At 38.7% G+C, this 24,773-nt stretch overlaps 2 protein-coding genes across 5 annotated transcripts; one reads left to right on the plus strand and one right to left on the minus strand.

Annotated features, from left to right (window-relative positions):
• Positions 1 to 205: 205 nt before the first annotated feature.
• On the minus strand, positions 206 to 5,972 carry SRSF7 (serine and arginine rich splicing factor 7). 2 transcript variants are annotated; one of them, XM_004466009.5, is made up of 8 exons: positions 5,786 to 5,972; positions 4,603 to 4,783; positions 4,209 to 4,385; positions 3,276 to 3,350; positions 3,082 to 3,192; positions 1,735 to 1,788; positions 1,141 to 1,176; positions 206 to 502 (listed from the first exon to the last, which is right to left on the minus strand). In XM_004466009.5, the coding sequence occupies exons 1-8, from the start codon at positions 5,811 to 5,813 to the stop codon at positions 448 to 450; spliced, it is 717 nt and encodes a 238-aa protein (XP_004466066.1). In that variant the 5' UTR covers positions 5,814 to 5,972; the 3' UTR covers positions 206 to 447. The 2 variants fall into 2 exon arrangements, with proteins under 2 accessions (XP_004466066.1, XP_004466067.1); XM_004466010.5 differs by having other exon boundaries at positions 3,091 to 3,192; positions 5,786 to 5,917.
• A 112-nt stretch (positions 5,973 to 6,084) lies between these two features.
• Positions 6,085 to 23,629, plus strand: LOC101445820 (tetratricopeptide repeat protein 39B-like). Of its 3 annotated transcripts, XM_058278420.2 has the most exons (4): positions 6,087 to 6,375; positions 7,104 to 7,157; positions 18,534 to 18,781; positions 21,449 to 23,558. In XM_058278420.2, the coding sequence occupies exon 4, from the start codon at positions 21,632 to 21,634 to the stop codon at positions 23,348 to 23,350; it is 1,719 nt and encodes a 572-aa protein (XP_058134403.1). In that variant the 5' UTR covers positions 6,087 to 6,375; positions 7,104 to 7,157; positions 18,534 to 18,781; positions 21,449 to 21,631; the 3' UTR covers positions 23,351 to 23,558. The 3 variants fall into 3 exon arrangements, with proteins under 3 accessions (XP_023446783.2, XP_058134403.1, XP_058134404.1); XM_058278421.2 differs by lacking the exon at positions 18,534 to 18,781 and having other exon boundaries at positions 21,449 to 23,629; XM_023591015.3 differs by lacking the exons at positions 7,104 to 7,157; positions 18,534 to 18,781 and having other exon boundaries at positions 6,085 to 6,375; positions 21,449 to 23,629.
• Positions 23,630 to 24,773: the final 1,144 nt, after the last annotated feature.

The raw sequence follows: 24,773 nt of genomic DNA on the forward strand, positions 1-24,773 counted from the left end.
CCCAAACCAATGAAGGTAAAATGAAACTTTCAAATTTCCCTAAGACCGTGGCCAAGTGTATGTACAGAACAGTTAATGATATTCAAGACTTAACCAACACCATTAACTTTGTATTTCTGTAGGAATATGGTTAACAACAATTTAGGAGTTTGACTACTAAATTTTACCAAGTTGAAAAATGTTAATATTGAACACAAATCGAAAATCTAGTTAGAAACATTTTATTTAAATGTGCCAAATAAAAACCCATGTTTTCAGATCACAGGATGTTAATACATTCAACAAAAATTTATCTTACTGCTGTGAATTTACAAAGCGTAATAATCCACATCCATTTTGATTAGATGGTTGAAATACCATTCCTAGGTTATACTTTAACATACAGCACAAATCCCTTATAATAATGTAAACAAAATAACTTTCTCCTAAAAGATGAACTTGAGAACTTCAGTCTATTCTTTCAGGACTTGCACTTCTGCGTGGACTTCCTGATGGGGAACGACTAAAAAAAAAAAAAAAAAAAAAAAAAAAAATCAGGGTTGGAGCCAATTAGTGTCCACTGAAACTATTCTCACATAACATATGTCAGGGCAATATTCAGCTTCAATAAATTCAAAGGTGGCCAACATTATTCAGTTGCTGTGGCAGCAGTCTAACTTGAGATTTACATACATCATTTATCCTTAAAATTGCTATGTTAAATAGGACAATTAAAGTTTTTTAGTTATTAACTAGCATAAGCATATAATGGTTTAGGTGGAAGCTTGCAACCTAAAAATTACTTTATCCATTTTGTGTGATCACTACATCTATAAAAAATTCTTTAATTCAATATAAAAATTAATTTACCCCTTTCCTCCTGTGGTCATTGTTTTTACCCCCCATCCATATACAGGGACAAAAAAAAAAAAGCATGGGGCATGTTTCTTTCTCACCATGAAATTCTACAATTTGAATTCATAGGACTAAACACATTTTAATAACATTTTAGCTAACATCTAAGCAGGGAAAGCAAAGCAACTTCAGAATGTTACTATCTAATATTTTAATCTATATAGCACCAATTCTCTAAAGAGCTCAAAGACTACAAAGTAAGGCAGTATGCACACAAATTGTGCTAAGAAAATTATTTTAGCTTACCTTCTTTTTGGAGATGGTGATCTGGACTTTGACCGGCTGTCAAAACATGAGAAATCCTATTAAGAAGAGATACTAAACCAATCCCTTTTTTAATGGAGCACAATGAAATGACCTCCCCACCCCATTTCCAAAGCTTAAGATGTCAGGCTGTAGTTAAACTTGAGAAAGAAAGAAAAAAAAAAACCTACTAGTTGTTGCTAACAAAAGCTAATCCCCCTTCCAACAACTCTTTTTTCATAAAACGAACAATGAACTGCTTGCTGTACTTCATTAGAATTGATCTTTTACACTCTTACTTTTTAAGCACATGCTTGTCACAATGCCCCTCCAAGCACCAATCAGTTTTAGTAAACAAAAGCCTTATAAGAGAATCCCCAACATTAAGTCAATTCTCATTCCCTTAGTCAGGAAGTCAACCTGTAACAAGACCATTCATATATGCAGTTCTAACATTTCATTTGGTGACAGAATACAAGATCCCCACTTAATGCTAGTTTTGGAGTTAAAGAGTTAAAATTTCAACCATTTAGAACATTTTGAATTCTTTGAATATTGGTGCCATAACTAGAAGAGAACTAATCATTTTCACCCTACCTGCTCCTTGGTCGTGATATAGACCTGGATCTTGACCTTGACCTTGAACGGGACCTTAAAAAAAAAAAAAAGGCAAATTACACTTAAACCATTAGCCAAAAGGAAAAATTCCCTTAAAAACACCTACGAAACACATTAGGTACTCTAGGAACAAAGAGACTAAATTTAACTGAGATGAAATTTTGCCCCCCATTTGTCAAAAATGTGAACAGGTATCTTTGCAACAAGCTGTTATCAGATTAAAGCAGGCACCATTTTGTTTTACTCAATGACCTGTTTTTTTGTCAATTCCTGTAGAGAGAAGCAATATTAGGTTTCACACTGAGTAATATCCAAAAAACAAAAATAGGTACTAAAGTTTAGAAATATTTTCATCAGTTTTCAAAAGAAGTTGGTGATTTGATTTGGAAACAAAATCTTAGACCAGGCAAGAGCACCCAAACAAAGTTCAATTGCTTAAGCCTGGTAAATGCAAAGTAAAACTTTACTCTCATATCAGCATGCTACCCTGGTTCAGTGCTACCAATTTGTCTGGCAAACTTATCAGGCCATGCCATACACGTTTTTTAAGATCTTGGGGTCCCACATCAAATTAAGCGCACTTATCTAAAGGAGATCTGGGGATTTCTCCAATGGACTAGAACATTTAAATATCTCATGCTGTTATTACTGAACAGCATATTCTCCACTGGCATTATTGACCACTAACTCATCATCTCTGAAATATGCTATTAACTTGCTTTCTAGCAATTTACTTACTTTATAACCTTTTAAGGCCCCCTGCAGGGAAATAACAAAATTAAGGTTCTTTGTTTGAATTTTAACTTTAAATTTCAATGTGTAAGCTGCCTTATTAAAGTACACACTCATCCATGTGTTTACTAACATCCTAGACACATTTTTCAGGGTTGCAAATTCGTCCCATGATGCCCTCCCAAAGTGCTAAATGTTTCAGCTTGTTTCTAAATCCCTTTCTGGTTTTAACAGGCCTTATCAAGCTCAGGCAACTACTGTTTTCAGAGCTTTCATTTACCTGAACTCCATACACAAATGCAATGCCAGAAAAGTAACACGGCAACATGCCTAACTCAAAGTTTGGAATGATCTGAGGATTTGTGCTAACTCTTATCACCACAGCCTTTCTAACAAGGCTTAAAACCTTATGCTTCTCTTCACCTGCAAAACTAGGGAAACAGCCATTACAGATTTTATATAAATTCCACTTTTTACATTTCCACCTTTTTCTGGAGTAATCTTTTCAAATTGTCTGTAAAAGAAACTACCTACTGCTGCCTTTAATATGTGACAATCCTAATACAAATAAAGGGGAGAAAAACTGTTACATACTGGAAATACCTCGATCCTTTTATAGAACCAGACCTAGATCTTCTGAGTGAAGCAGATCTCGACCTACGGAGAGACACAGATCTTGATCGCCGAGGAGATGCTGATCTTGACCTAAAAGTTAAATCAAAGTTAAGTTCACCTCCAAATAAAGTATTTTGATTTGCAGACTTTTATTTTAAGCAAGATCTCTTCACCTCCGTCCTCTGCTCCTGCTGCGTGAGCGAGAATATCGCCTTCCTCTGGATCTTGAATGCGATCTAGACCGTGACCTATGTTTCAAGTTAGAAAAAATTAAAATGTCAGATGGCAACTCATTTAAAGAGTTTATGTGCCTCTGCTGAAATCAAATCTCAACACTATTTAAATTTAGTGTCTCATTTGGAAATAAACTCTGGGCCTATTTTTTTTTTTTTACTACCTAAAAAAAGATTTGTTAAAAGCTGAATTACATCTTAGAATTACAAAATATAAAAACACTGTAATGTGTATTTAAAATAAACCTTGCAAGTTTGCAGGTCGACCCTCTTTGGCCCATGGTCTAGTAGATCTAGACGATCTAGAAGTATCTATAGCCGATCGCTGCATCTAGATGTTTTCTTCAATCTAACGACGATCAAACTGACAGCCAAATGAGCCAGGTGAGGCTTGATTGACGCAAGAAGATTTTTCTAGTTGGGAATGTGGTCAATCTGGTGTTCCTCTTTCTAAACCGGAGGGGGCCCCAATTGTAAGCCAAATTTACTGTTACGGCGATCACCGTCTCAAATTTTCTGCCCTTTAAAGAATAAGGTGAAGCTAGGTGTAGATGACTCGAGGGGATCTGGCCTCTTATGCTGATCACCTCAAGGTCTAGGAGGATCTTAATTGTCGGATTTGCAAGGCGCCTCAGCATGATATCATAAGGCTCGTGACATTCTGAATCAAGGCGACTGACTCAAACGAAGAAACCTGAAAGGTTTTGACCAGGTTGATTATTAATATATTAACATTTGTTTAATTATACAAAAATTGTAAAATACACCTGTACAATTAACATTCAAGTTTATAGAAAAATACTATTTTCTGCCTTGCTAATAAAAGAATTACTTGATTAACTTGTATACCAACCACTTTTTCAAAATAAATACCTGCTCCTTCGCCGTCGGCTATAGCGATGACAATCATAAGCATAATGTCCCTTTTCACCACACTCATAGCATCTATCATTAGGATCAAAGGGACGTCGGGCAGGTGGTCTATCAAAACGAGATCTCCGAGGCATGCCTGTTGATAGCTCAACTCTCACTCGTGAACCACAGATCACCCTAGAAAGGAAACAATCCTAAAGTTAAAAACAAGTGAATGCTACAACCTCTCCAACCACTTCTTCCACCCAGAAGCTTCAGTTATCTTTTCTGTTCTTTTAACCTTCAGGCATAAACGAACTATGGTCAGGTATTTATTGTCACCTCAATATAGAATTCAAGATTGGCACCCGCCTAACTACCTAACATTAAATTGTGTAACTGACATCTTACTTACTTCCCATCCAGTCCTCGCACAGCATCTTCTGCATCTCTGGGATCTTCAAATTCCACAAAGGCAAATCCTGGAGGATTTCTCGCAATCCACACAGTTCTTAACGGACCATAATAACTGAAAGCCCTTTCTAACTCTCCTTTGCCAGCACCAGTTCCCAGGTTACCAACATACACCTTGGTCTCTGTTTAAAAACGCAAATAAAAGAAGGCATGTTATGCAAAACTCTGCCTATGTTTCAAATGAATTCTTTAAGGACCACCCTTAAGGCTATGCAAAACGTGCTAATGGTCTATCAAGGGTTTAATTTACACATTAACCGGTCAAGTCGGTAAATTCTGGAAAAGCTGGGCTCGAAGTTCTTAACATATTTACAACCCTCTACAACACAAGCAAAGATGCGTGGTAGGACATGCGGAGGCTCGGGGCGGCCCCTGCCCTGGCCCCGCCCCCGCGTCCCGGCAGCCCCGGGCACGCTCGCAGCGCGCGGGCCGCTGGTGGCGGGCGGGCCCCGGCAGCGGCTCGACCCGCGGAGCAGGGCTGCGCCGGCTCTCGTCCTCCGCGGCAACCGCCCCAGGCGCAGGCTCGCCCAAGACTCCAGCTCCCCGCCCCAGAGTCATAATCCGCGCTCGAAAAAGCTAAAAGAGAAAAGAAACCAGCCGCCAGACGGGGAAGATTATTTCCCTACTCCTATTCCGAAAGTTGACCGATTGACGAGAATGCGCAGCTCGCGGGTGCCTCACTTTAGCTCCGTCTCAAATTTAACCTGCTTTTTATAACTGCGAACCGATCGGTCCACTAAAGTGGCGGGAAAACGCTGAGGAAATGCGCCACCACGGTCGTCAATGTGCGCAAAATGGCAGCCGCCGCCGAAAGCGGGGGGGGGGGGGGGGGGGGGGGGCGGCGGGCGGCTCCAGGACGGGCAACCGGAAAATAGTGACCACCCCCGGCCCCGGGCCTGACTGACAGCGAAAATACCCAAGAATGAGTAAGGAACCAGGTACAAACGTACACCCGCCACCCTCTTCCTTCAATACCCCCGGCTGCCTCCTGCTTCGTAAGGCGTGCGCCGAAGCCGCCATTACGCACGCGGAATAACCGTCTCCCAACCGCCGCTTAAACACTACGGCCTCCCAATACCCACTACACCCGCACCACCGTCCCTCAGTGGGCCCTAGTCTCTTACCTCCCCCGTACCGCCCGTAACGCGACATCACTGGCCCGCGTGCTCTGCTCTTTCAGCTCGCAACGCCCAGGAAATGACTGAAGAGAAAGCTACAGTACACCTTCACTCTCCAACGATCCCGGCGGCACTACAAGGAAGAGCCCGGGTTCGGATTTATATATGCGGCGGCTTGGCTTTGCGCATGCGTAATCTCGACGTTCTGCGCGGCACAAAGGAGCTGGGCGGAAACAGCCAAGAAGCCGCGCGGAGGGAAACTGAAGACTGAAAGACTCTGGTCACGGGCGGAGGGATACGTTTCCATGGGAACGCCACTATCTTGCTTGTAAATCGGCCGCCTTTCCCCCTTGTCCTGCTTTCCCCGCCCCCTTCCCCCCCCCGTATTCTCCCCATTTTCTTTCCCTTCCCCCTACCCTTTTTCCCCTTCCATTTCCCCCCATTTAGGGACCCTCAGTTCTAGGAATCTTACAGGTGCATTAGGCCGGCCTTATGAAAGGCTGTAAAATTTAGTCGCTGATGTTGCGGCCGTCGCTACCTTTCTGCTGGGGGACCTGGCCAGTCAGCTACCCTGTGATTCTTGGGGCTCATCAGAGGTAATCGGGAATTTGGCCCGGGTGGGAACTCCATGACCCCCCCTCCCCCACCCCCCGCCGCCCTTTCTGAGTAGTGGTCTCCTTACGGCCGGCCCCAAAAGGCATGACGTGTCCAGGGTACTGGTGATAATACCTCCCGTCCCGCACAGACCCCGGAGCTCTCCAGAACCAACCACCAGTTTGTTGCCGACACGCTTGGAATCTGGGGGACAAAGGAATAGAGAGTTTTTTATGTTTTTGGTTTGGTTTTGTGTTCCCCACGTTATATTGAAATTGTGACGAAACTCCAAATCCTTAAAGCTTTCTGAAATCATTTGCATCTGAGGCATCAATTTATTTGTGCTTCCCTTTTGGTCCTTTATCCTTTGAAATGGTAACATCTTATCCGCTAGTATTCTGAAATCTTTAAGGGTTTGGACTTTCTCATCTTTGAATCCTCGCACTGGAGTAGCCCCTGCTCAGCCGCTCAATATGTATGGAAAAAAATGAAAACCTTACTTACATTAGAACTGCAAAAAAACCCAGTTTTGATTTTATGCATTGTATTTGCCAGACACATTTCTACAAATGCAGATTCAAGTTCATTTTTACCAGCCCGCAAAGAACAGACATTATATCATAAGTATTTGGAATACCCAAGTTTGGAAATGTTCCACATGAAAGAGAAAATCCTTAGGTATTTTTGTGTTTATCTTTTTCATTTCTTCTAACTTCCCTTTGTGATATAGGTATACACGCAGAGAAGAGGCCTTAGGTGAATAAAGGATAGATTTTCTGTCCAGGTAATGTTACAAATCTATACATATATTTCAAATCTATCCAAATTATCAAAAGGAAAATCAGCAATGTCTCTAAAAATATCTCTAGCAGAAAAAAAAATTTATAGAGTATATTTCTTCTTTAAGGCTAATTGACTTTTATTGACATAATGGGGTTCTTCTCAAAATGATTTAAATAATCATAGAGATCTTTCTGTATAGTCCCTGTAAAACAATATCAATTCCATAAAGCCTCAATAATTTGACTTTCTTTTATTAACAAGTTATAAAAATTTCTATTGAACTAAGCATAAGATAACTTATTGGAAGATAGTACTTATTATACTGCATAGATACTAATAGGCCTCAATAACTATTTTTTGGCCCTGAATACAAGTCTGTTGTACTACAGAGGATTTCTAAGCAAATTACAGTGTAAAACAAAATAATAAGAATCAGTTTTCCAAATTACAACAAACTGCTTTCAAACATATAAAAAGGATAGCATGCTTCCTCCGGAGGCAGATACTTTGATAAGCCAATTATGTATTTATCTTTAGTAAACAGGGCCTCTTTTAGGTGGCTCATTACTAACCTGTTTACCATGAAAAAAATAATACTATATACTATTTCTATACTATACTATATACTGTTTTACTAAACACTCTTTCTCTAAGAACATGTAACAAGACTTCAATAAATGTCAATTCAAATCGGGGAGATTTTATTATATAGAGTACTTTATTCTTACTGATTCTTTGAAATCAGTTTCACCCGCGTAAAATTATGCCTCTAGAATTGTGTTAAATTAAGGTTGCATTCCCAGATTCAGTTTGAATGTAAAAGCTATTTAATTCAACATATATTCTAAGATGAAATATTGAGTGATCCTTGAAATTTTGTTGTTAAACATTGACAATATTATTAGGGTTTTTTTTTAAGGGGGAGTAATTCTTAATCCTTTTACAGCACTTTTCAAAAATTACCTGCGTGTCATAAATTCATTATTATCAGAGAAGCATTTAAAGAAAAAGTTCACTTTTTATCTTACTTCCTTCTCCATTTTAGTTTCACTTTTAAGTCCTTGTCACCATTTTAGTTTGGATGTGAAAACTTTAAATCAAGAAAAGTAATGAAAATGTAGACCTTTTGTACATGTACTTATTTATATAAGGAAATAATCTGTAGTAATAAATATTTATCTTTTAATATATTTGTGTGTGTACTCTATGAATGCACTGTAGGTCAACCCAAACAGCTATGTTCAACCACAGCTGTATTTTCTTTTTCAACATTTCCTAATCTCCTGTTCTTTCTAGATGCTTTAGGACATTTTGGGAAGGAAAAGTTCTTAGAGGCATTTTTATAATTCTCTCATTTTTTGTAAAGAAATTAGCTTCCCGTTAGCAAATACTGGACAACAGTCAGTATTGAAGCATAGGGAGTGGGGAAAGCAGCAATTAAAGAACCCCAGTGCTTTAATCAACTTCAGGGAGTGAAGGAAGAAGAAAAATGTGATGCAAGAAATAACTATAGGAATTCCCTGCTGTTATATTATCTAAATGGGTGAATTAGGAGTATTAAGCAATCTAGAGAAGAGTGAGGCTTTCTGAGGAATGCCTCATTGTATAAAATGTGTGTAACTGGAAAACCACCAAACCCTAAGTTGTTGCCTCTCTAAAGGAAAAATATTAATGAAAGGGAGTTGGCCTGCTTGGTGCCTGAACTAGAAAAAAAGTTTTTAGCAGTTCATTCATCACTATCTTGGAAGGAGAGAATCTTGTAGCTAGGAATATTAACTCACTAAAAAGGTATACTTTAGTAAAATAGGTATAATTTTAGGGGCTTTTCCCAGGTAATAGGTCAAATATCTCTCAAGACCAGTGTACATAAGAACTTAGTGTGCGTGAGAATTGCTTGGGTACTGTTAACAGTGCAGATTTCAGAGTCTCAACTCCAAAGATGCTGATTCGATAGACCTGGGATTGACCTAATGGACATGCATTATTAACCAGTTCTGGCCACACTTGGAGAAACTTCTCAAGTGGCTTCTCAAAACCATTGACTTTTTCTTGTTTGATGTTTTGATATTGATCTTCTAATCCCTGAAAAGAATATATTTTACTGTAAATTAATAAAAACTATTTAAATTCATAAATCCTTTACCTAGGAAAAGTGGAATAGTATAATGATTAAGAACATAAACTCAGGGAGTGTGAAAGAGCTAATGTGAAGTTTGGCTATACTACCTAATAGCTGCCTACTCTTGACCAAGTTTTTAATCCTCTGCTCCTTGAGCTGCTTTATCTGTAAAATGGAGTTTAATAATAGCACCTATCTCTGAGCATTGTTACCAGGAATAGATGAGGTAGACCATGTAAACAACAATAAATCGTGTAGCTCGTAGTGAGTGTTCAATATGTATTAGTTATAGTAATAGTATGAACAGCAGAAGTAGTTTGGTTGACCTGAATCAATTGCTGAAAGTTTTATATAATATAGGTACATTGAAAAAACTCAAGTTTTGTTTCTGCAAAGCTGGGAGACTAGATTCTAGAACAGGGTGACCATCCTTAGATGAGCAGCCAACTCCCTCCAAGACATTTTTGTCTCTTCACTTATTTAAATAAGGCAAAATTTTCACTTTCTTTGAGCCAATCCACAGAGAAAAAAAAATGATCTGGCACATATAAGAAGGAACAACTCAGAAAAAACTTTTCTTCACGGAAAGTAGATCCCCAAGAATCTCAGATTTAAATGCTGAAACCCTAAGGATTCTATCCAATGATATTTCCCCGTGGACTGAGGAGATGTGAGTTCATGAGCAATAGGGTAAGATTAGATAAATGTGTCACCTTTTAATTATTAGAAAGTTAAATTTTTGAAAATAATTTCTATATAGGCACAACTTTAAGGGAAAAAAAAGACAAATATAATCCCAAGCCAAGGATAAATGGATACGTATACCACAACTCTCATATAGATAATTAAGTTAAACTATATATGAAAGAAATAGCTTGAAATTTAGAATTAGAAGGAATCTTAATAGACCATTAGTTTAACTACATTGTTCTCAAATGAGACTCAGATCTAGAATTACAGTTGGTATGTGCAATGGTTCCCAAATTCTACAAGAAATGGTCTGGTCTGTCTTTGATGAAAATTTCTCTAGTCCCAGAAAAATAGGATCTTTTGCTAACCACTCTTTCTTGGGAATAACCTTCCTTTATTCAGTAAATCTGTCTTTCCTATTTGTTTCTTTTTTTTGTTCTATTTGTTTCTTTTGAAATGGTGCACCCCCTTTTAAGTATGTTTCATAGTGTGAAAAAATGTCCCTCTTAATATTTTCCAAATCTAATTAATTCTCCAAATCCAAAAGTCAAATCTCTAGCACTGAACAAAACATGGACTTACCACTACAACATATTGTCAAAAAAAAGAAACTGACATTTCTTTAGAAAAATAAAGAGCGCAAATGGCCAAAAAAGGGAAAAAATGTCTATCGTCACAAATAAAGAAATGCAAATTAAAACATCATGCTAATTTTTTTTCAAGAGTACAGGGAAATGAGCACCTATGCCCATTGATGGAAATATAAAATGATATAATATATTCAATACATATTTAAAATCAATTTGGTAATATGTTTTTAAATTATTATATTGTGTGTATATTTTGGCCCAGCAATTCTACTTCCTGGAATTTATCCAGGAAATAATCGTAAATATGCGTTGTTTAAATATCTTATCGCTATTAAAAACCACATTGTAGAAGAATTTATAATGTTAGAAACATGATTTATGATATATAGTTAAGTAAGAAAAGCAGGCTTCAAAAGCAGACTTCATGTTTTTCCTTCGTGTCACTTGTTCTGTCAGCTTGCCGTCTTCTTTAGCAGGCACCGTGATCTGAACCAGTAACCTCTCATGTGGTAGGCAGGAGTCCAGTCACCTGAGCCACAGAAGTAAAAAACATAATGAGAGACACAACAAAGCAGGAGCAGAGGTTCCTGGTGCCTCCTAAAGGAAGACAGTGAGCCGAGATGAAGGGCAGGTGCAGGGAACTGACACAATAAGATGACACAACAAGAGACGCAGGGAGGAAAAACCTAATGACACACACAACAAAGCAGGGAGCAGAAGTGGCTCAAACGATTAGGCACCTCTCTCCCACATTAGAGGACCCGGGTTTGGCTCTTAGTGCCTCCTAAAGAAACAAACAAGGAAGACAAATAAATACAGCAAGTGAAAAAACAAGGGGGTGGGGAGAAATAAATAAAATAAATCTTTAAAAAAAAAAAAGACTTTAAAACCATATGAAAGTGGAGTGCGTGTAGCTGAGTGGTTGAGCACCTGCTTGCATGTATGAGGTGCTGGGTTCAATCTCTGCTACCTCTGAAATATATATAGAAAGAGATATAGATATTATATACATACGCACACATACAAAGAATGACTCTGGTTTTGTTAGATTGTACTAATAAAAGTAAGTTTTTTGTTTTGCTTTTATATATTTTACAATTTTCTATAGTAATCATATTTCTTATTTTTTAAAAAGTATGGGGCTTGGAGATAGAATTCAGAATTTGAATTAAGAAATCACGGGAAACAGACTTGGCCCAGTGGTTAAGGCATCCGTCTACCACATGGAAGGTCTGTGGTTCAAACCCTGGACCTCCTTGACCTGTGTGGAGCTGGCCCATGCACAGTGCTGATGCGCGCAAAGAGTGCCCTGCCATGCAGGGTGTCCGCCACGCAGGGTGTCCCCCGCGTAGGGGAGCCCCACTCGTAAGGAGTGCACCCCATAAGGAGAGCCACCCAGCGTGAAAGAATGCCCAGGAATGGCACCGCCCACACTTCCCATGCCGCTGACGACAACAGAAGCAGACAAAGAAACAAGACACAGCAAATAGACACAGAGAACAGACAACCGGGGGGAGGGGGGGGCGGGGATTAAATAAATAAATCTTAAAAAAAGAAAAAAGAAATCACTAGTTAGTAGCTATGTAAACTGGCTCTAGACTTGCCAGGAGAAAATGGATGTAGTAAAGGTGCTATCCATGTATGGGTGGTATTATGAAAGTAGTTTACATGTGTTTTGGTTATTCTTTGAGTTTTCTGTTATGAACCACATTACTTTAATAAAATAAATGTAATATTTTTTTGAAAAATAAAATAAATATTTTAAATGTGAGTATGATTGGGGGAATTAAAGGAAATAGTTATTGTCAGGAGATCCTAGCATTTATATAAATATATATAAATATTTTGGGAAACTATTAATTGCGGTCACCTCTTAGAAGTGGATAGAGTTGAAGATAGGGAAGGACTTTCATTTTTTCCTATATAGTCTTCTGTTTTAATTCAAAGTTTTCTTTTTGTCTTTTTTCTTCCCCTTCCCCTCCCCATCCCTCACCCTGCTGTTTTTGCTGTCTGAGTCCATTTGCTGTGTGATCTTCTGTATCTATTTCTCTCTCTCTCTCTCTCTTTTTTTTTTTCTTTCTTTTTTTTGTCATCTTATCTTTTTCGTCTAGGATTCATGGGGATTCAATCCTGGAGACTTCTGATGTGGAGAGAGATTCCCTTCCGATTCAATCCTGGAGACTTCTGATGTGGAGAGAGATTCCCTTCCTTGTCAGTTGTGCCACCTCTGTTCCTGGTCTCTGCTGCACTTCACCTAGACTCTCCCCTTTGTCTCTCTTTTGTTGCATCATCATCTTGCTCCATGACTTACTTCCACAGGCACTAGCTCACTGTGTGGGCACTTGGCTCACTGCACAGGCACTTGGCTCACTAGCAGGCACTGGCTCACTGCGTGGACACTAGGTCAGGACATGGCACTCACACAGGCACTTGGTTCACCACATGGGCACTTGCCACGTGGGCATTCACGTGGGCACTTGGTTCACTGCTTGGGCACTGGCTCACCACGTGGACACTCACGTGGGCACTCAACTCACCATGCAGGTATTTGGCTCACTGCATGGTCCCTGGCTCACAGCATGGGCACTCAGCTCACCTCATGGGCCCTGGCTCGCCAGGCAGGCACGCTTTCTCTTCTTCTTTTTCACCAGGAGGCCCCAGGGATCGAACCCAGGTCCTCACATATGGTAGGTGGAGGCCTTATCATTTAAGCCACATCCACTTCCCAGTTTTCTTTTTTTAAACAATAGTTTGTGACAAACACTATAACATGCCTTTCCCCCACAGTCTCTATCTCTCTTACTCTTTATGTTTCTACATAGCACTCCTACTATCTGACCTATTTATTGCATGAGAGTCTTCACCAGCTAGAATGTGAGATCCTCCATCAAAGACTTTGTTTTAGGCACTGTTGACTTCCCACTGCCTAGCATTGTGCTTGACTTGTAGTAGGTTCTCAAATACATGTAGAATTAATGAATTTTTAAATTAAAAGGAACTATTTCAATGCCTTTCACCTGGTTATTGCTCAATTAATATGTGCTGATGAATATTTGCCTACGGTTATATAGCTATTCAGTGTCCAAATCTGATCCAGTGATTCTCCCAGTCTAGAGAATGTTCTTTTACAACAAACTGCCTCTCTAAAATTAATTTGTTTTGGCTTTTTATCAGTTATTTGAGAGCAGTGGTGAGACATCTGTTTTATGTTATAAAAATTTGCTTGTAAACCTGTTTTTATACTGGTATTTTCCAGTGGGACATTGTTGCTATTAAACACACAAGGAAAAAAAACACTTCATCCTAGAATTATTTTATCTGGTTAATATACAATGGGAAGTTGTTTATTGTATTTTTATACACAAATAACTCATAATTCCTCTCTCTTCTCCACCCTGCCCCCAAATGCAGCAGGAGTGGGGCTTCTCATATAGGTTAGTGAATTACTACAATGTATAAAATGTCAGTGATAGAGCTCAGTTTGCTGAGTTGCTCTTTCAGGTGTAAAGAACCAAATTACTTTCATTTGGCTGGCCACACTCATGCCAGCCTGATACTGGAAGGCATCAGCATCATCTGGATTTCAGTCCCCTCAGATTTCAGGGAGGCAGTGTGTTGCTACGGTAAATGTCTTAGAATGAGAAGCTAATGTGGTCTAAGTTTTGTTTCCCATAGAATCCTCTAGCTTCCTTGAAAGGAAAACTTGAATATTTATGTATATCTATTTGGGGTACTGGGAGGACAATATAAATATCTTAACACTCTCTTTACTCTGCCCTCATCTTTTCATCCTCAAAAGCTTGTATTATTCAGCTAATAGGTGTAAGTAACTGTGCTTGAAAATAAATGTATGGACTTTGCCCTCAAAGAAGCCCAGTAGAATACAGAAACATAAAATATATATTTTTAAAATTATAATATTTTAGTATTTTAAAAACCTGATGGATGTGGATTCCATTATTTCAGATTAAATAACAGTTGCTCTCACTTGTTTATTTTCTATGAATTACTCTGTTTTTTTCTTACCCTGAGCTTTGCTTAGAGTCCTACTCAAGGTTTTCACTAATTATTTCCCACTTTTTTTACACATTCCTGCCCCTGGTACTGTGAAACTCCAAAGCTACTACTTTTGATAGTATATTTATCTTTGCATAATTTCTCTGGCTCGCTCCTGTCCATTTCCTTTGTTTGTAGTTAGTCTTTGGCTTGCACAGGTCCTGGTCAATCTGTCGTCTGTTAAATTGCCTTGAAGCACATCTGCCCATATTTTCTTTTTTATTTGTAATGGGTTTTTACCTCCCACCCTCCAACAATGGGAAGACAATCTGGTTAAATCTTATAGAAAGATTTCCTAGGGTTTGTGGTTCCTGGCTTTATCCCAAAGCTCAACGGTTCTTGTAGTCTTTTAGTGAGAGCCTCCTTCTCTGCTACTATAGGTCTTTAGGCATCCTGAAATTATAATACGTCATTTTTACCTCTGTTGTTTTCTTTCATTTCTTATTACATTGCTTTTATAGCTTACTTACATATATTTATACTCAGGTGTTGTATATATAGAGAGAGAGAGAAAGAATAAAATTGCATTTTCCAAAATATTCCTTAACTTTTCACTGGTTCAGATAAAATATTTTCAATTATTATATAATTTTTTTTTTCTTTTTTTAAAGATTTATTTATTTTATTTTTAATTCCCCCCCCCCCCCCCCCGGTTGTCTGCTCTCGGTGTCTATTTGCTGCATCTTGTTTCTTTGTCCGCTTCTGTTGTCGTCAGCGGCACGGGAAGTGTGGGCGGCGCCATTCCTGGGCAGGCTGCTCTTTCTTTTCACGCTGGGCGGCTTTCCTCATGGGCGCACTCCTTGCACGTGGGGCTCCCCCACGCAGGGGACACCCTTGCGTGGCACGGCACTCCTTGCGCGCATCAGCACTGCGCATGGCCAGCTCCACACGGGTCAAGGAGGCCCGGGTTTTGAACCGCGGACCTCCCATATGGTAGACGGACGCCCTAACCACTGGGCCAAAGTCCGTTTCCCTATTATTATATAATTTTGATATATTACTGAGTATGGTGGCCTGCATGACAGCTCTTTCTTTGGAAAAACAGTCCCCATCCATTTGTGCCTTAATGTATTAATATTTGCAATATATAAGGATTGAAGCTAATGTGGAATTCCATGAATATATTTTTTTAAAGTCACACTGACTTTCACACCCTCGCTTTTTAAGACTGAGTTCTCTTTAAAATCCCTGCGATTCAATGATATTATAATTTCTTATTAAAAATAATCCTGAAATAAATGTAATTTGTTTAGATTTTTATGCACATCTCTCATAACTTCTTTTTTTTTTTTTTTTAAGATTTATTTATTTCTCTCCCCTTCTCCCCACCCCCCGTTGTCTGTTCTCTGTGTCTATTCGCTGTGTGTTCTTCTATGACCACTTATATCCTTATCAGCAGCACCGGAATCCGTGTTTCTTTTTGTTTTGTCATCTTGTTGTATCAGCTCTCCGTGTGTGTGGCACCATTCCTGGGCAGGCTGCACTTTCTTTCGCTCTGGGCGGCTCTTCTTACGGGGCGCACTCCTTGCGCATGGGGCTCCCCTACGCGGGGGACACCCCTGCATGGCAGGGCACTCCTTGCGCGCTTCAGCACTGTGCATGGGCCAGCTCTACACGGGTCAAGGAGGCCTGGGGTTTGAACCGTGGACCTCCCATGTGGTAGACGGACGCCCTAACCGCTGAGTCAAGTCTGCTTCCCTCTCATAACTTCTTTAGGATAATTCTGTAAGTGAAATCGCTGGGTCAAAAAAGTATGAAAAATGTATAAGTTTTTAAAACATGTAGCTGACTAGTTCTCCGTAAAGATTGCATCCATTTATACATCCACTGATAAGTCTATAAGAGTATTTGAATCTCTGTGCCTTCATTAATGCTGGGAGTTATAATTTTTTTTAAATGCTAATCTGATTTTTAAAATTTTTTAAATGGCATTCTTATTTTTCAACAGAGGTTGAATGCTGTACTAATTGGCAATTTGTTTATGTCCTTTGCTGATTTTTCTGATGGTTTCTTCTGTCTTATGGATTCATAGGAACTCTTTCTAAATGAAAGACATCAATTCTTTATATTCACTGATAAACTTTTCTGACTCTTAAATTTTTTAAAAAGTTAAATGATTACTTCACTTGAAATTTATTTTATAATGTGTACATAAATTGAGAATTATTAAAGCCATTCAATAAATATTAATTTAGTTTAATGGCTAAGTCATTAAACTTAAGCCAGTCATACTTGGTGAAGAAGAGAGATATAAAAGACAAAGTCAGAAGACAGACATTTAAAAATATATATATACACACATACATATATATATCTATGTACACACATATATACACATACATATATATCTGATGCTGTGATAGAGGTAAGCACAGAGCACATGGTAACACATAGGATATTCATGTTCATTTATCTTACACTGGAAGAAGAGAGATCACCCCATCACTTTATTGTTCTTCTTAGCATAAATCAATAGCTGGCATGTTATTTATTCATTTATTCTTTCTGTCTCTCACCACAACGTCCCTCCTCAAGGAAATCAACTTCATAAGACCAGAGTCTTTTTTTCACGGCTGTATCCCTGGCACCAAGAATAGTGCTCCACATGAACAAGGAGCTCAATTAAGCATGTGTCCAAGGCTCCTACTCCCTTCACCTGTGCTCTGTGCATCCCTTTCTGTCTCCTTTTTATCAATTGTTCCTTTCTGTTTCTTCACCCTGTCCCTCTCTACCTAACTTAAGCCTCTGACTGATCTTCCGGGCTTAGTATTATCTTCCTCTACTTTACTCGCCTCACTAGAATGAGCTTTCCAAATGCAGATCTCTCTCGCTCCATTTAAATCCTTCAGTGGCTCCCGTTACCTTTAGAATAAAGTCCATATCCTCAGGATGGCATATCTGGCCTCATCATGATCTGGTTTCTGCCTCTCTCTCTAGCCTCATCTCTAATCCAGCTATCTTCACCCCGTAAAATGTCAAGCTCCAGCCAGTATAGGACTACTGAGGTTTTTTGGTGGAAAGAGACAATTTCAAGGAGAGATTTATCAAGAGTGCCAGGGGTGGCAGAGAGGCTGAGAAAGAGATGAAAGGTATCTGTTAGATTTAGCAAGCAGGAGGCCATTGTTGACTTGGCAAGTGAAATAACATGTTAACAGTACCTTCCCAGATTTAGACTTACGAAGAAAGTATAACCTAAAGAGTATAGCACTGATTATAAACTTTGGGTTTGTGGATAATTTTCCTTTAGTTATTCTCATTATAATAAAAAACATTTATGCAGAGTCTACTATATGGAAAAGCATTTTCCCACTCTGAGGAGAGAGGCTATGTGCCTATAATGGTGGCATATGAGAGGTAATAAATTATCTGATACAGACAACATGATAAGAAGGAGGAGTACTTATTGTCAATTGAGGTGATTAAAGAAGACTTTATGGGAAAGGAAGTAAAAATTGAGTGGAATTCTTAAAGAAAAAGAAAAACTTAGATGGACAGAAGTAGAAACATTTTAAGACAAAACATTCTAAGGGAATAGTAACAGGAGTGTGACTTTGCCTTTGTAATCAAAGGCTTTGGGGCTCCAACACAAAGCAATCTGCATCCCAAACCTCATTTAAAACAACACAGTAAGCACCTACTATAAGCCAGGATATGGGGAGGAGGGTCATGGATACAAAATTACTTTTAAGGGTCGACAATAACATTCTGGGGGGGAGGGAGGGGAGAGAAAAAAAGAAAGAAAGAAATCTTTAAAAAAAAAAATTCCTTTTTCCTAACCTGAGTTGAACCAATGAGTTATAGATGCAGGAGTCAGGTGGAAGGAAGCCAAAATGTGACTTTTTAAAAATTAATTAAGCTGATAATGATTATGGCTTCAGGTGCTGCCAAGTGGGCCCGTTTAACCACTTCACATCTTAATTAGGTGATCCCAGGCACAGCTGGACCATGGCAGGCCTGTCATCAGAGGACCAATGGCGGAGAACAGAAAACAAAATCTTCCTGTTTTTTGGCCTCAGACTTTGGACAGCCTAGATCCAAAAAGGAACCCAGAAGGCACTGAGCCACATTTTCCCAGTTTCTTCTTTCAATTCCCAGCCAGAAGGCAGCCCTCTGGCCAGAGGTATCCCTCCAGCAGAAAAGTTTCCCCATAAGAACATTAAGAAATGGAGAGTAAGTTTCTTCCTAACATCTCTGAAAATTTTTATCATTGACTATATAAGCATTAATCTTTGAGGTAACAACAGAATCCTAATCCCAAATAGAACTAGTGAAAAAAATACAAATAATCCTTGTTATAGGGAATTCATTGTGGATATATCTTCATGTGCATGTTGTAAGGAGGGAGTTATGTGGCTGGAAGATGAATTTACAACTTGGCTTTCAAAACTTCCTAGAAATCTTTTGTGGTCACCTGAGTTCATTAGCAAATATTTATTAGTGTCTACTTTGTGCAAGAGAGTGTGCTAGAATTGGAATATAAAGCTGAATAAGACAGATCTTGAATAAGCAGCTTGAAGCTGCTGGGCTACTGATGAAACAGGCATATACGTGATTACAAGAATAGCCAGAAATAGGAGCTATGAACAGCGAGGGAAGCATAGAGAGATTGAGAGGTGATGGATTTTCCTGTTTGTTTCCTTTTTATTATAATTATTGAAATAATGAAAATGCCCCAATGATGAGATGATGAATGCACAACTATGTGATTGTGCCAAATACCATTGAGTGTTCACTTTGGATGAATTGTTTGCTTTATTAATATGTATCAATAAAATTGATTTGTTAAATAAGTAAATAAATGATTACAAGGTAGTGAGAGAAACACCAATGCAGATATATACAGGGGGCCATGAAAGTGATTGTGCTGACAAACTGGGTGGGGAAAGTTTTTCAGAAAAACTAAAATTTGATCTATCTTGAAGGGAGGATAGGGATTCTGTGGAATATAATTTGAACTCATTTTCGTTTAAGCCAGAAGAAGGGAAACTTCCCTTGGGATGAACCCGGCTCTCCTCTGTTTCTCTGCCTAGGCTTGATCATGCCACTACTATTGCAGCCCCAAGCATAATTTCCCTTCTGATGGGCTACATGACTTTTCCACTCAGATCTGACCCTTCCAGATAAATGAATAATTAATTTAGCTTTCCAAAGTGATTATAGTTGCTAATACCTGGAAACAAAGCTGCACTTTAAGGTGTAAAAATAAGCAATATACCTAAAATAACACCTCTGCGGCTGTCCTTCTCCCCATCATCTTTTTTCTCATAAATATAACAATGTATTTTCCCTCTGTTTGTATAGAAATCTGCATCTCTTTCTTCCTGCTTTTCTCCTTTTCTTTTCCCTTTATTATTCTGTTCACCTTTGCCTCCCCCTCCTCTCTTTTTGTTTCCCCCCGCTTTTTTTTAGAGGTACTGGGCTTGGGGATTGAATCTGGGACCTCGTGCATGGAAGTTGGGGCTCAACCACTGAGATTCACTGGCTCCCTACCCCTTGTTTCCCATACATGAATACAGAATTCATATATGTTTTAAAGTATACTTGTAATTATTTTAAAACATTGTAATAACTGATTAAAGTATCATGTTTGCTATTTCTACTTTTGAAAATAGCTGAATGGAGCTTCTGTGTTATGAATAAATTAAGCTTGCTGTTTGTAATTAGTCTTCAATTGTAACCACCCTACGTTCCAGATGTTAAATGACTCCCAGTAGCAAAAAAGATTTCCCACCTAGAGACTATGGTAATGCTGTGATAACAACTCTTGCATTTGAATTTTATTTTTTTGTAACTAACAATGCTAGGAAAGATTTCTAGTCACCACAGCACTTTCCATGTCCAAAGTCCTATACAATTGACCATAATATTTCACCAAGACCTAGTTTTCAATGAAAGCATATGCAAGTACAGTGGTGGCACCAAGAATAGTGTGGGACGATTTTTCATTCTCAAAATCTTTATTCTTTGGTCTGGACAATTCACCTCTTTTTTTTAAGATTTATTTTTTCTCTCCCCTTCCCCCCACCCAGTTGTCTGCTCTCTGTGTCCATTTGCTGTTTGTTCTTCTATGTCCACTTCTATTCTTGTCAGTAGCCCGGGAATCTGTGTCTCTTTTTGTTGTTGTTGTGTCATCTTGCTGCATCAACGCGTGGGCCTCCCCTAGGCGGGGGACACCCCTGCGTGGTAGGGCACTCCTTGCGTACATCAGCACTACATGTGGGCCAGCTCCACATGGGTCAGGGAGGTCCTGGGTTTGAACAGTGGACCTTCATGTGGTAGGCGGACACTCTATCCATTGAGCCAAGTCCACTTCCCAGCCTTTTTCTCATCTTAAGTAGAGAGCTATGCAAATACATGCCCCTTCCAGACAGATTCTTGCTCCCCCAGCCTTCTTATAGAGAAATTTTACAGCTACCACAGTACAGTTGTACAACACCAATACTCTGAAGCAGGGGTTCTTAACAAGGGGTCCATGAGCTTGAATTGAAATTAAAAAAAATATTCTTGTGGGGACGTGTTGATGCGCATGTGATATATTTATTAAGTAATACACAGTATAGTGTGGACTAAGTAAGGGGTCTGTGGTTTTCACCTGACTGGGAAAGGGGTCCGTGAAACAAAAAAGGTTAAGAACCCCTGCTCTAAAGTTTATTTCTATGAAAATGATATGTTGAAGGGATGATCACAAAAGAACTTTTCTGTTTATAAAGGATTTACATCATAGGGTCTTAAAAGAGCATGTTTCTTTTAGTCCATTGCAAGTTATTTGAACTTTTTAGGAATGTATCTTCTGAGTAAATAAAATTATGTTTTTTTTTTTTCTCTTGCCTGACATAGATGAGAATACCCTAATGCTGCCCTTCACAGCTATTAGTTTGTTTGCTTGTATTGTAACAGCAACACCTCAGGCTGAGCTTTGTGTGGAAGAAGTGACCACTGCTAAGAGAGCAGACGCAGTCATCATTGCAGCCACAGCATTCCACTTCAGTTATTTCCCATCTCGGAAGTGGAGAAGCAAATATGTCACTTGTTCTAAGTAAAAGAGAAAATGATGAGGACAAATTTGAAGATGCCTATGAAATTATTCCGGTGGCAACAACAATGAATCTAGTGTGTTCCTTGGAAGAATGCACAACTGGATTGTATTTATTTCTAAATAACAGATTCTCAGATGCCATAAATCTCATTCATCCATGGTCTAATAACAGCACATACCATGCCCTCCTTTATAGTATCCTTATGGCTGTCAAGGCCATCCTGACTTTTGATCCACATGATATACAGATTGGAATGGCTGCTGCCAAGGAAGCTTTGAAAACCTGCAACCGGTTCCGAAGAAAATCTAGGATAATGACTTTATCTCGAATAGTGAGAAAACAGGGATTAAAAGCTGTCAAAGAAGAGGAATTGCATGCAGAACTCTGCTATGCTGAGTGTTTGATCCTGAAATCCTCTGTATCGTTTATACAGGATGACACTATACTTGGTTTTCTGAAAAGTGGGATCAACGTTGGGTTAAGTTACCAAATATACAAGGACTGTCAACAAGTATTATTACAGACTCCTCATTGCCAGAGCAAAGCCTACAAACACCTGGTTGGAGGAATAAAATTTGGACTTGGAATATTCAATTTGATCTTATCACTTGTACCACCAAAGTCACTTAAACTTCTCAATGTTGTTGGATTTGGTGGTGACAGAGAGGTAGGCTTGGCTTTCCTTCATGAGAGTGCATCTGAATCCCATATAAATAATATCTTAAGTGTTTTGACTCTACTCTTTTATTACAATTATATCTATATAGCTTTTGGCATTGGAAAGGGTTACAGTTCTACCATAGAGGGTCTCTTCATAATCTACCTCCAGAAATTTCCAAACTGTGTCATACTTATATTTTTTCATGCTCGTTTTAGTATGTTGAAAGGATGTTTTGAACTTGCACAGTTGAAATTACAGAAGTGCATTTTTATTCAAAATGAATGGAAGCAGGTGCATCACCTCTGTTACTGGGAACTTATGTGGTGCCACATTTTTCTGCAGGAGTGGAAGCAGGTTTACCACTATGCCAATCTACTGTCTCAAAACAGCAGGTGGTCCAAGGCAATATATACATACAGCAAAGCTATGATACTGGCCTTGCTTCCTTCTGATTTTATGAAATCTGTGAGTGAAGACATGATCTCTCTCTTCTTACAAGTGGATAGCCTGAGAATAAAGATTTTAGGAACTTCTGTGCCAATAGAAAAGTTTGTTGCAGAGAAGAGTAAGCGCTATGCTACTACCTCAGGCTGGTTTACAGCACAGCCCATTCTGGAATTCATTTATGCCTGGAGTGGTTTCCGAGTCATGAGCAAAAGACTAGACCTTATTTCAAGCTGGCTATCAATAATTGAAAAAGGACAAGTTCTTTTACAAGAAAATCCAAATAAAGAGTATGGCATGGATGACACAAGTTTGTTAAATTTACTGAAAGGCATATGCCTTAAACACTTAGGCAAATATAAGAGAGCCGAGACCTACTTTAATTGTGTCATTGAAAAGGAGAAAGTGTTAAAATATGATCACTATTTGGTGCCATATAGTTATTATGAACTGGGAATTCTGCACTATCTAAAAGGAGATTATGCCAGTGCAGTAAAAAACCTAGACAACATAAAAAACTACAAAGACTATGCCATGGAAGCCCGGTTACATTTTAGGACTCATATAGCCCTTGAACAAATAGCTAAAGAAAAGTGATTTAAACACAAAGTGCGGCTTTGTTTAGTATGAGTGAAATGTCCACAATAAACAAAGTAAATTAACAGAAAAATCATTATTTGTGGAAGAAATCTAAGAAGAGGGAGCTGCTAAGAATCTGACCAGTAACAAGCAAGAAAGGAATTTGCTATTACTTTCCCTTCTTTCCTTCTCCATACCTATAAAATGGAATGTCTTAGACTAGCAATTGGAGTGATTTACATTCTTGAAAAAGAAAAATTATGTACATTATAAAATATACGCTCTGTCATATGGTCATTAATCTATTGATTATGTCATATAACATTTTCAAAAACTCAAAAATATGTTTTACAATCTCACCGGATTATGTATACAAATCCCAAATGAAATAGGAAAACTCTCTATGAAAGAGATCCCAATGCCTGTAAATATTTTTTACTTAGTTATTTAATTAATAATCAAAATGACTTCAAGTGTCTTACTGATGATTCAAAACAACTCGATGCACTAAATAGCGTAGACCGAATGGTTTTCCCTTGTACTCAATCATGATTTTTTCGTTGGCCTCCTTTACCACAGGGTTTTTTTCCCCGTTTGTTCAGTACACTAGACCTTTCCACCCTTTTTCATTAAGAAGCTCAAGTATGGATTCATAATTTGCTACAGGGTAGAGAAGAAAGTAACCTTCCTACACACACATGTAAAACCCTTGGAAGATAATTGGAGACAGTCGAGGACAGATGAACTGGGTAGAAGATAAGAGTAGGCTGTTACCGGGGTGAGTTTTGTTACTTTGTAAGAAGGCCCTCTCTGGGATGTAATTCCTACCCGCTCTTCAACATAATTCATCTGCATGCATCTACCCTGTTGCCTTTGTTAGTGGGCTACTCTGAGAACAAATAGCAGCTGGAGAGATGGAGCTTGGTCTTTTCTTACATGCCTTGGGGATAAAATCAGTCCCCAGCTAAAGTATATTCTCTTTACAGTTACCCTTTGAAGTAGAAGTTCCTGGGAAAGTTTGGCTTGCCAAAATTTATCATGGAAATTATCTTAATGCTTTGGTGTATTGAAACAACAAAGTGGAACACAATGAGGAGCTGGTATTTCAGATTTAGAAATGCTTGCTTTTAGGAACATTTTCTCATAAATTAGAAATAGATTTTTAAGTCAACAATGTGCTTATATGGTTCCCCCCTTATTTAATTGGTATGATATAGTGGTTAAGAGGTCAGGGTCTGGACAGATTGCCTGGATTTGTATCCTAACTCTGCCACTAGCTGTGTAGTCTTAGGCCTCTGTGCCTCAGTTTCCTCAGCTGTAAAATATGAATAATAATGCCTATCTCATGGATTTGCTGTGGTAAGATTGAGTTTACTACTTTACTGCTATTACTAAGAATAATAATGTATTGTCCTTCAGTACAGAGAATTTGAATTCTTTT

This window comes from Dasypus novemcinctus, chromosome 17 (genome assembly GCF_030445035.2).
Source record: "Dasypus novemcinctus isolate mDasNov1 chromosome 17, mDasNov1.1.hap2, whole genome shotgun sequence".
Classification (NCBI taxonomy): domain Eukaryota; kingdom Metazoa; phylum Chordata; class Mammalia; order Cingulata; family Dasypodidae; genus Dasypus; species Dasypus novemcinctus.